The sequence below is a fragment of the Pipistrellus hanaki genome (genome assembly GCF_964339955.1).
Source record: "Pipistrellus hanaki genome assembly, chromosome: 4".
Classification (NCBI taxonomy): domain Eukaryota; kingdom Metazoa; phylum Chordata; class Mammalia; order Chiroptera; family Vespertilionidae; genus Pipistrellus; species Pipistrellus hanaki.
This window is the reverse complement of record NC_140506.1, coordinates 13,311,902-13,324,309: the sequence shown is the minus strand read 5'-3', so window position 1 is coordinate 13,324,309 and position 12,408 is coordinate 13,311,902. Positions and strand designations below refer to the sequence as shown.

General features: G+C 49.2%; 2 protein-coding genes across 2 annotated transcripts in view; one reads left to right on the top strand and one right to left on the bottom strand.

Moving 5' to 3' along the window:
- The window catches only part of TRIO (trio Rho guanine nucleotide exchange factor), a 749,917-nt gene that overhangs the window by 326,400 nt on the left and 411,109 nt on the right, over window positions 1–12,408 (bottom strand). The window lies entirely within an intron of this gene.
- The window catches only part of ANKH (ANKH inorganic pyrophosphate transport regulator), a 110,478-nt gene that overhangs the window by 90,684 nt on the left and 7,386 nt on the right, over window positions 1–12,408 (top strand). Inside the window, exon 8 of the mRNA XM_084881649.1 lies at window positions 1,230–1,325. Within this exon, the coding sequence (XP_084737775.1) occupies window positions 1,230–1,325 (96 nt within the window). The remainder of the gene's footprint in view (window positions 1–1,229; window positions 1,326–12,408) is intronic.

Here is a 12,408-nt window from a genome sequence, read left to right as displayed (position 1 = left end):
AGATTGTGCTGAGTTGCAGGAGCTAAAGAGATGGGTGAGAGGCATGGTCCTTTATCTCAGAGAGCAAGCCCACCCCTCACGGGGCTTTGACACAAGCCCTGAGGACAGGCCAGGACGCCAGCCCTGACTTCGGGGTCTACACTGCAGGAAGGGGCAGAGGCAGTTTGGAGGGGAAAGATCAGAGAAGCTTTAAGGAACTGGTGGGCTGTGAGGATGTTGAGCCTTGAATAAAGGGGTGTTTTTGATGATTAGAAGATCCAACGGGAGGAAGAGGAACACAAAAGTACAAAAGCCTGGAAGCACCAAGTGGGTGAGGGGAAGAGCAAGTCCCTTTGGGACTCGGCTTGAAAAGTCACGGCAGAGAAGGGAGCCTGGGTCAGGGCAAGCAGGGCCTTGGATGCTCACTCCATCTTAGTGTCCGGATGGTAGGGAGGAAGGGCCCAAAGATCATGGAGCAGGGCCCTGGCATTCGGGGAGATGCCCACAGTGGCCAGGAGAGGGCACACAGGGCCAAGGCCCTGGACTGGTGTGGTGGGCACCCAGCATCAAAGGGAGGGGTCTGACTCAGGAGGCACTGGCCACTGTTCAGTCTAGAACTCTCTCTGGATACTGTTCATATCCAGAAACCGGACAGCTGTCTGAGCGACAAAACGTGACAGCCATCTTCCAAGCTGTCACTTGAAATCTATACTTTAGGCCAGGGATTGGGGACCTTTTTCCTGCCAAAGGCCATTAGAGATTTATAATATCATTTGTGGGCCATACAAAATTATCAACCTAAAAATTAGCCTACTATATTTGGCCAAATATTTAATTAACTCACCCCTAATGCCTTGGCAAGGCCAGACTAAGCCCTCGGGCTGATGTTCCCCACCTGTGGTTGAGGCACATCACATAGAACACAAACGAGATTCTCACACAAGGATATTTTTCCATTGATTTTTAGAGAAAGTAGAAGAGAGAGGCAAAGACAGAGAGAAATATCAGTGTGAGAGAAACACATCGATTGGTTGCCTCCTACACAAGCCCCGACGAGGACCCGGGCCAGGGAGGAGCTGACAACCGAGGTGCGTGCCCTTGACGGAAATCAAACCCAGGACCCTTCAGTTCAAAGTCAGGTGCTCTATCCACTGAGCCAAACTGGCCAGGATGAGATGCTTCTTAAGATGCCCATGCGGTCAGTCGAGGATGACCCGGAGCCCAGTCACCATTGTCCTTTCTCCCCCTAGAACAACCCCAGCAACAAGCTGGTGAGCACAAGCAGCACGGTCACAGCAGCCCACATCAAGAGGTTCACGTTCGTGTGCATGGCCCTGTCGCTCACGGTAAGGAGACACCCCCTCGCCATGTTTTTGGAAAAGGAGAAATGGTTGTATTAAAAGGAGATGTCGTGTATCCCAAAATGTGATGTTATGCTAGGTTAATTAACAAGCTCTTCAAAACATGTTCATCCCAAAACACGAGCGATTGTTATTTGAGGGAGCCACTGAGTCCAGGAAGCAAGGGTCGCGGTGTTTTTCAGGACTTCTCACATGCTGCAGGAAGGTGGGCCTTGCCTTCCGTTTTAATCATACTCTCGTCTTGCTGAATAATTTCCAGCCTGTTTTTTAACATCCAGAGTCAAACGTATTACCATCCCTGTCTCTTTTCCAAACTTAATGGGTGATATTTTGATTTCCCCTGTGAAAGTTCCTTTCCTAATTACGTTGATGCTGATGGCGCATGTTTAATTATTCTCCATGCAACACATGTCAATGGAGCACCTACAGCATCCCGCTGTCTGTGCCGTCTTCCCAGGTGCAGCGGTGAGCAGGTGCCCCTCCCACCATCCCGCTGGCAGGGCCTGTGGGTGACTGCACAGCCTTAAACAGCACACCTTCTTCCTTTACCAGCTCCCATGGCAGTTCAGATGTAGAAGATGATGCTCAAAAACGTGAAGAAAACACTGTACATGCACTGTAATCCAAAGCACATGGTATATAATTTAAGGCTGTTTATAACACTTATCAACAGTAGCCAAAGAGCACACACACCATTTATAAACAAGCTTACATGGTAGATTGTGCCCTTTGGAGACAAGAGGAGGATCAAAGGGAGTTCTGGTCTTTTGAACTCTGTTGGTTTCCCTTTGTTGTGGTGGTGGTCCGCATTGCCTGTCAAGTCCTATGGAAATTCCCCTTTTTTCTGAGTACAATATGAGGATCTTGTGCTGAAATGCCTGTGTGTGCGCACTTCTCAGCAGCAGTGACTGATAGTGGGACCTAGGCAGTAAGAGGTGTTGGGCTCTGCTGGTGACGGGGACACAGTAACTGTAGCCCTTCCTACTGTCACCACGAGAACTGTTTAGCTGGATGAGTCCTGGCAGTGGTCCTTTAAAATTAAGCCTTATATATGTTTTAAATATTTAGTGGATTTTTTAAAAACCCACAGCTTAATCTTGGATTCATTGATCCAACACCCGAGTAGATCGTAACAAGGGGAACATGGGATAAAGAGCCCATCCCAGAACGCCTCTGACAGCTGCTGACCTTGTGTCTGTCCTCAGCTGCCCGTCACTCCAACCCAGCCCCTCCCACCTATTTGTCTCTCATGAAACCGGTAGGGTGTCAGAAATATATTCCAGGGCCACCTGACCCGAGGAAGTTCTGGTGGCATGCCTGTGCGAGTCAGGACAGGTTACCCCGTGCAACCCGGCTCCCCTGTTTTCATTATTTCTCTCTATGGTGTGCAAATTTTTCCCTAATTGCCTAAAATATTAGCAAAACACAGAACAACCTGGAATCTGTTTAAGAGTCATTTAGGAAAAACAGAGAAGGCTTCTGTTGCGGGAACAGCCCTCAGCGCTGGGAGACATGTTAAATGACTGGGAGTCCTGTGTCCAGTTGGGATGCCAGGTTCTGTGCCTTGGACCCTTTCGCACAGAAAGCTGGAAGCTCTGGGTTGTTGCTGGCTCTCCTCGTCTGTCTCCTTTCGCTCCATTTAACCATCTTCCCACCGCTACAGTGAGTCCGAGGGGGGACTCGGCCAGATTGGATTTGAGGATATTTTATCTCTCCTTCAACTCACGGGCAGTAATCTATACTTCTAAATCAAGTACAAGTTTATTTTGAAATGACCACTGTCTATGATCTAGAAATATATTTTGGTTTTCCATGTAGAGTTTTTTTTTTAACTTAGTTATACTAATGCTACCTTCTGTAACTAGAAGTACCTGAGGGTAGATATCCACCAAGAAAATAGAGACTCAGAAACCTCTGTTGGAAAGGAACTTGGAGATGACCCATCATATTTTAGGAAAGGAAATGACTCAGGGAGAGTGAGTGACTTGTCCATACACCAGCTAGAAACCAGCAGGCTCATTCTTCATGCCCACCGCTTCCTCTGAACCACATGAGCAGGTGGTGCTGGTGGTGCTGGTGATGGTAAGGGTGCTGGTGCTGGTGGTACTGATGGTGCTGGTGGTGGTAGTGATGGTGCTGGTGCTGGGTGGTACTGATGGTGCTGGTGGTGGTAGTGATGGTGCTGGTGGTGGTAGTGATGGTGCTGGTGGTGGTAGTGATGGTGCTGGTGGTGGTAGTGATGGTGCTTGTGGTGGTTGGGGGCCAAACACACTGTGGTGCTCGTGGTGTCCTGGTTTGCGATCTCAGCACCTGCTCACACCCCCGGTGCGTGAGGCTCTGACCACGAGCACGTTCCCGGTGGCCTGAAACGCTCCGTGTCCTGTTGACTGACATCAGGTCAGCATGCGGGGAGTCGGCAAAGCCCAAGTCAAACACTTCAAAGTCGTTTTTGTAAACGATCTCAGATATATTAAGAAACACCCAGCAGAGGCAGGTCCATCAGGCAGTGTGTTAAATGAGCATGACAAGGACACAAACACCCCGTTAGCATGCTAAGTGGCCATTTTGTGTGTTTAATGAAGCCAGAAACCATTAGGCCCCGGAACGTAGGAAAACAATCACAAAACCACCTGGTCCCACGGAGGTATTCCTCCTGGCTGACAAACTGCAAAAGTGACCCGGAAAGTCAAGTTACTGTTTGCAGAGTGACCTGGGGCCTTTCTGAAAACCCTTCTTATATTTATCCTCATGAGTTTACCGCATTTCCAGCTCTGTGTCAGACGGCCCGCTGGTTCCGGCACAGTGAAGTTGTCACAGGTTATGCCGCAAGATTATTCTGGGGGTCTTCTAGGACCTTGTGAACAAGGTTCAGAGAACCAGGGCTGATGCTGAGAAAACAATCGTGCCTCAAAAACCTCCTCGCCTTTAACCAGGTGCCAGGAGGTTTGCAAGAGCCTGTCTGTCTCTGAGAAATGGCCCTTACCCACGTGGTTTGAAGAATGAATTGGCCTTTACAAAAAATAAAAAAAGAAGAAAAAGAAGTTCATAGAAAGCCATTGGGGCAGCCGAGACTGGTTTGGCTCAGTGGCTTGGGGAATGAAGGGTCCCGGATTCAATTCCGGTCAAGGGCATGTACCTTGGTTGCGGGCATATACTCAGTAGGGGGTGTGCAAGAGGCAGCTGATCGATGACTCTCTCTCTCTCATCGATGTTTCTAACTCTCTCTCTCCCTTCCTCTCTGTACAAAATCAATAAAAATATATTTTAAAAAGAAAGCCATGGGGCACTCACTAAGCCAGCGCCTGTGAACTGATGGCCTGCATGCCCCTGGGACTCTGGAGGCACCTGGCTGCCCTCTTTTGTTTTAATGAGTTGAGAAGAGAGGGCCAAAAAAAAGGGATTTCGCTCAAGCTTGAATTCAGGGCCACATAGCGCAGTGCTTATGGATGTGGGCCTGGAAGCCCCAGAGCCTGGGTTCAAGCCTTGGCTCCATCACCCACCGGCTGGGTGGCTTTGGGAAGGTCACTTAAACGTACCAGCCTCAGACGCCCTGCGTATGTATTCGTGACCCGCCGTGGACCTGCACCCCGAGTTTGAGGACACCTCAGTGCATATTCACCTGCATTCCTCCACCCCTCCTTTCTGCTCGGCACTGCCTCTGTTTCTCCCTCTCTCTCTCCAGTTTCAGCCTCTCCCAACTCACTGCTTTAAATATATTTAAGGCTCCCAACCTTTAAGAAAATTAAAGGATGCCGAAACCGGTTTGGCTCAGCGGTAGAGCGTCCGTCTGCGGATTGAAAGGTCCCAAGTTCGATTCCAGTCAAGGGCATGTCCATTGGTTGCGGGCACATCCCCGATAGGGGGTGTGCAAGAGGCAGTTGGTCAATGATTCTCTCTCATCGACATTTCTAGCTCTCTATCTCTCTCCCTTCCTCTCTGTAAAAAATCAATAAAATATATTTTTTTTAAAGAAAGAAAATTAAAGGAAACATAAGAACCATCTCTTTTTTCGCAGGCAGACTACATTTCTCTCCTTGACATTCGAACTTCTTGAGACAATTACCTGAAAGCACCCTCCCCCACCTTCCTGGCTACCAGGCCCTCTCCTCCCCTGCCCAGCCACCTGCCTCCTCTCGGGGAGCAAGGGGACCCTGCTTCCTTTTGAGATCGCTCCTTGGATCGGTATTTTTGCCCGTCTCTTATCTCCTTACAGAGCTCAGAGGTCCCCACTGTCTCACTGCCCAACTCTGGGGGCCCCCGTCCGGTACTCATGTTTCGTGTCTGATGCGGCCCACTCCTCAGTCCCCTGCTCATGCCTTGCCATCCATGACACTGTCCTCGGCTGGTTTTCCTTTTCTCTTTCTGATTTTTCCGTCACCGGCTCCTTAGTGGAAGCCCCTGTTCCTCCCTATTGAGTGAGCCCCAAACTCTGCCCTGCTGCCTGCCCCCTGTCCCCTCTCCCTGCAGGGCCTGCCTGAGGACACCGTCGCTGGCCTGCACTTGAGCGGCATCTCCTCCTGGGCCATCAGGCTCTGTCCGTGGACCCCCAGCTTCCGGAGATCAGCCTTGTCTGGGGGGTTAGGTTGGAATTGGTGGGAAGAGAGGAGGTGACTTGCAGCAGGCAAACACGGGTAATCGCCTGGTCATACCTTGAGGCCAAGAGGACTTAAAACATTTTCGTTCCAAAGCTTCGGAATCTTAGGCCTGAGGGCCCAGGGCAGCAGGGGAGGAGAGCAAAAGGCGGCCATCAGAGGAGGAGGCAGTCAGGCTGTCTCTGTGACATACTGCGATAATCCCCTCCAGTGAGGTTCAGCTCATCTTAAAACACCGTTATGCTGTTCCCACTGGTACAGGGACCCGGCCCCAGCTCCCTGCTGCTGACCTCACCCATGAGCTGTCACTCAGCTGTGGGGCAGGGACACCACAGGCCTTATTCCAGCCATGGCCGTGGTGCCACGCCGACCCCGTGTCTCCAACAAGGACGGCCTGTTTGGGGCTTTGTTTCTGCCGGGCAGCCCCACCCCCGCGCCCCAGACTGCCTCCTCATTGTTCCCGGGACCCAGCAGAAAATGGCTCCCTTGTGCACTGGGGGAGCACTGAAAGGACCAAAGGTAAACCAGCCGAATTGAAAACCCTCTCATCTGGCGCCTCTGGGAGCTAGTGTGGGTCACTGGGCTCTTCGGGCAGCTTCGGACACCCTGGAAACATGGGGGGAGCAAGGCCTCTGAGTTCCCAAGGCCGGAGCTGAAATCTTGGCCCCACCCTCTACCAATGGGGTGACCTGGGCCAAGTCACACAGCCCTGCTAGGCCCCCGTGACCCCTTTGGTAAAGGAGTAGAAAACCCTGCCTCTCCCAGGATTTTATGAGGGTTAAATGAAATCCCCAATGGAAAGCCCTTGGTGTGTGATTCCCTCCTTCCCAGGGACCCTCTGCTCCCCGCTTCACACTTTAGTAGCCCAGCATTCACTTAAAAATATATATATATATATATATATATATATATATATATATATATATATATATATATATATGCCGAAACCGGTTTGGCTTAGTGGTAGAGCGTCCGTCTGTGGACTGAAGGGTCCCGGGTTCGATTCCGGTCAAGAGCATGTACATTGGTTGCGGGCAAAGCCCCGGTAGGGGGTGCGCAGGAGGCAACTGGTCGGTGTTTCTTATCGATGTTTCTAGCTCTCTATCTCTCTCCCTTCCTCTCTGAGCCAAACCGGTTTCGGCTCTCCCTTCCTCTCTGTAAAAAAATCAATAAAAAAATAAATAAATAAATAGATAAATAATAAAATAAATAAATAAATAAATATATATATATATATATATATATATATATATTATTGATTTTTTACAGAGAGGAAGAGAGAGGGATAGAGACTCAGAAACAAATATCAACTGCCTCCTGCACACCTCCCACTGGGGATGTGCCCGCAACTAAGATGCATGACCGGAATCGAACGTGGGACCCCCTCAGTCTGTAGGCCGACGCTCTAGCCACTGAAAAAGCCAGGGCCCAGCATTCACTTTTTAAGTCATCATTATTGCAGATTTTAGGGGTTGGCTGGTTTGTTCAGGGGAACTCAGAAAAGAGTAAAGCAATCAAGAATGGTCCCCAAAACTCTACTTAAGTCCTTGTGATAAAAAGGCAGTACAGATGCACAGTGCAGTCTTAAAACAATGAACAGGTGAAGGAGCATGCTCCAATTTTTTAAAAGTAGTTCTAATTGTAATAAAAATACACCTAACTTAAAGCTTGGCCTCTGGACCATTTCTAAGTGTGCAGGTCAGTACACTGTCCTCCTGTCGCCGCCATCCAGTTTCTGTTAACAGTCAAGGAAAAGTAAAGGCTAAACAGAAGCTGGATTGGAATCTTCTAAATATTCTTCAAATCGGAGTAAGAATAGGAAAGAATTAAACATTCCGCAAAGGGATGGAATGGGCAAAGGTTTGATGGGCAGAGGTCTGACAGCCGGAGCGCCCTCTGCAGGCTTGGTGCGTGGCGCCCCCTGCTGTTTGAAGTGTGTATTGACCTTCCTAAGATTTGTCAGCTGAGGTCAGAAAGGAGCAGAGTACTCTGACGCAGTGTGCCTGTTCAGCAGTTTCATTTAAATGATAGTTGTGGTGATCTCGCTTTCATTTGCTTTAAAAATAACTGATTTCAAAACGACTTATGTTAACTTTTCGCCATTAGATGTGCTATAATCATGGTTTCGTCAGCTCCCTTATGGAGCCATTCCAAGTAGATGTGTAACAGTGGTTACGATGGTCAACAAGCCATACTGAGAATACCAGGTGCTAGGAAAACACTGCATCAAGTGCCCATCCACGCTCCTACTTTCACCGGAAACAAAGCTCTTTTTTCTCAGTGGGAGATGGAGTTTACTCCCTCTATTCCAGCCCCGTAAATAGTGTACCTGGCCTGATCTTACATAAAAAGTCCTCTGCATCTCCTCTCCGTATACCATTGTAATAATAGTAAATATTGTGATTTAATGTGCATTCTGTATTGTGCATGATAATACATATTGTTATATATGGTAATTATACGAATGATCCTTCCTCAGAGAGTGCTCCTTCCCTGTGCCGTTCTCCCGTGCTGTGCTGCGGTTTTCCTGCCCGCCCCCCTTCGGAGCATGCTCAGCTCTGCGGGCAATAGCTCCCTCCCTCCGGCCATCAGGACAGGCTCACTGCCCGCCACCCTCTGTCATGCTCCTCCCCAGAGAGTGGGCTCACCGGCCTTTCCACACACTATGCAGACGTTAGGGGTTTGCACTCTAGTAAAAGGGCATTTTTTTTTTCTTCAGAATTGGGACTCTCCTGGTTCCAAGAGCCATCCTACTGGGATGCTGCATCATCCAGGGGGACGTGGTGACTTCTCATGGGCTCGCTGTTAGCCTTAGGAGGACACTAGGGAGTGAACCCCAGGTGGTTCAGCTGGCGGTCAGCACGCGAGAGTGGGAAACCGTGGAGAGGACAGGCCAGAGGGTCCCCAGAGGGTGGCCAAGCTAGAGAAACACTCACTCACCTAACATCACTCTCCTCGTACCCAACACGGGTCCCTCAGCACATCCTGTTAGCACTAAGTGCAGATACCTCCAATTCCACATTCCCCACCTCCTCATGATCCCAGGCCATCTCCCTAATGTTACTGTAGCCCCCTGGCGGGCCTCCCTGCTTCTGCCCTGCGCCCCCACCCCCATACTCCATTCTCACCCAGCTTGTCAAACGGCAGTCATCACATCACTCCTCCACCTGCCACCTCCCATGGCTCCCGTCTGTCTGGGACCAAAAGCTGGAGTCATCCTCGAGCGAGGTACGCATGTGTGATACCTGACAGTGTCCTGCCTTGTTTGGGCCCCTCCATTCACAGGGAAATCAAATTAGTGTGCCTTCTGTGGAGTGACACCAGGCGCAATGTCCCAAGACGCTGCTTGTGAAACCCAGCTGTCAGCCCCTCCCTCTGAATCAGGACTTTGCTCATCCCTGTCCTAAATACTTATGAAGATGGACAGATACAGGGGCCCCTGCCATTTAAAAAAAAATTTTTTTTTTTTTCTGGTAAAGAAAAAGGAACACATGCTCTTTGTGGAAAACGGGGGAATGTTCAAAGAGGAAAATAAAATCAATCCTAATCTCACCACCTACTGACAGCTCACTGGTAGCATTTTACTCCAGTCCCAGGAAACCTTCTACAATAATGAGAGTAAGACCAACTGGTCCCACTCACTGTGCCCTTCTTGGGTAGAAGCATCTATATGGGTCATGGCACCACAGACATGCTGGTGGTCTGGTCATCCGGTCATCCGAGGGCTAAGGAGCTGGCACCAGAATGTAAATCAACTTACTCACCATCTTGCAGCCCCAAGCCAAGCTGTAACCACCTCTTTGTATGTGGTATTGATAAGGGTTAACCTCAGGTTTAGGCAGTGGAGACTTAAACCCAATTAAATGGTTGTTGAACTTTTCTTACTAAGTAAAGGCTCCCAATGAAAACTATGCCCAGCCATTTTAATGCATAACAGCTGCATACATTTCCTTTCTCACTGCAGGGGACAAGACTCTCTGGCTTGGTACTAAGCCTGATTGTTCAGGGTAATGGCGGCAGCTTGGGGAGCTCTGGAACTATGTCACAACCAGAGCTCTTGGCAATGTTCCCTTGTGGGCTGGGACCCTCTCCAGCTGTGCAGAAATGGCTGGGTTGGTGGGTGCTCCGAGTTCAAATGCTGATGGAGGCAACTGGCTTCTTCAAATTCCACATTCTTGGGAAAGAATCTGAGACTGTCCCAGGGCAGATCAGAAACAGACTCTGGTGGGGGAAGCGGGGGGCGGGGGGGAGGAAGCAGGCCTTGAGGAGGATCCTCCTTCTGTGGGCCTAATCACATGGATTCAGACTGTAGCATCTCAGATGGGGTGTTATATCTCTAAGGGTTGGGACTTCCTCCTTCATGCACACTATAATCCTACGTGGAGACTTTATCTGTGGTAAAACTTAGTCATCACTTAGTTCATCGTTATAGGGATTTAGAAATGAAAGATTAAACGCTGCCTCCAAGGTGGAACAACCCCACACAGGTAAAGCCTGCTTAACGGGTTGCTTCTAAGGAAGATGCTAAATTACCCATTGATCTGCCCGACCAGACCATCACTGACCAGACCATCACTACAAATCTGACCGTGGCACATCCACTACCCAGAAACTGCATGGGCAGGCTGTGAATGCAAGGGCTGCAGCCCAACGGGGGTGAGTTTCCAGGGAGGCTACTGTAATGAAAGAAAGGAGGTGCCAGTGATCGTGAAGGCAGAGGTGTGTCTGGAACGGACTATGCTTTACAAGCAATGAATATATGTTGAAATGCCAATAAATGTTTCAAAGTAAAAATCTCATGGTCAGTATCTGGTCCTGACCATGAAAAAGAAGCACATAGCCTGTCGAATAAAAGGGTGTTGGGTCTTGGGTCTCCTCCTTTCTTCCTTTCTTTCTTCTCCTTCATCACCTTTTTGTTTCAGAATTATTTCCAGTTGACAGAAACACTGTGAAAATTGCACACTGTTCCCACCCACCCTTCTCCCTCACTTGGCTGTGGTCCGTTGTCACAGCTAAGGAACGAACATTGACACGTTACTGTGAACTGAACTGCACAGTTGATTCAGGTTTCACTGGCTTTCCCCTCACAGCCTTTGTCATCGTGTCTGCTTAGCCTAACCCTCTGGTGTGTGTGAGTTTCTCAGACGTGGCTTGTTGTTGAGGCATTCCCAGTTTTAAGGAATGCCGGTTGGGTTTTGTGTAAATGTGCCTCAGCTTGGGTTTGTCTGAGGTTTTTCTCGTGGTTAGAAGGGGCTTTGGATTTGGGGAGGAAGATCACCTGAGTCAAGTGCAAGTCTCATCCCATCTTATCAGGAGCACAAGCATGACTCATCATTGCTGATGTTGACCTTGAGCACCTCCCGAGGTCATGTTTACCAGGTCTCTCCACTGTAAAGGTACTCTTTCCCCCTTTCCATGCCGAGCTCTCCTATATCAATACTATAGGCCTGGTGCACGGGATTCATGCACTGATGGGGGGCGTGGCCTGAGAGGATCTGCCCACTGCAGGAGTGTTGCTCCCACTGTGAGAGTGCACTGACCACCAGTGGGCAGCTCCTGCATTGAGCGTCTGCCCCTCGTGGTCAGTGCACATCATAGCTGGTTTGACAGGTCATTCTTGCTGTTCCACCATTCGGTCGCTGGGCTTTTATATATATAGATTGACTCATGGGTATCTGTTGTATACTCTATATTCAGTACTAAAGTATTTATTTTGTTGCCAAAATTGTTCCAGCTTTGCCCATGGGGAACACTTCCTGCTGGGCTCTTACATCCTTTGACATATTATTCCAGGCGGATCTAGAATGAGCCATTTCTCCAGGCAGCTCAGGTTCCTTCTATTGGGAAATAAATAGAAAAACCAAGATCTGGGCACCGAGTGGGTACTTCTATGTGGTTGGCTGCTTCCTAATGAGACAATATTGACAGCAAGCTCTGCAGCAGAAAAGCCAGCCCTGCAGCTGCTCTAAGGAACAAATCACTTCCATTGTCAGTAGTTTATTAGGTTTGTTTTCCTGGTTTGGAAAAGTCAACGTCGTTAAGCTCTGCAAATATTTGAGGAACACAGCATGTTGTGGTCAACTGGGAGGGCATGTTCCGAGCCAAGCCTCCTCTGGGTGAACTCATTTGAATCACACTTTCCTGAAATATTCTTTGTTAGGTTCACCTCCGCAGCTTCCTGTTTTCTGAAACTGCCTGGTTACCTTTGGTCTGGTTGTTAGCTGGGGCTCCACACGTTCCTTAGGGAATGCTGACCTCCAGAGAGGAACTGCAGCTTTTAACCAGCGCCGGACCTATTGTTATGTTGCAGATATTCCTTTCCAGGCAAAGCAAGAAATAGTCACATTTTTAGGAACTTACTGGCAGGCAGGGAACATTTTCATCTGGAAGCATGGCAAAGGCAAAGGGTTGAATTCAGAGACTTCCAGAAGAAATAGAAAGGCAGCTTCAATATGTTACCCGTGGCATTCCTTCGC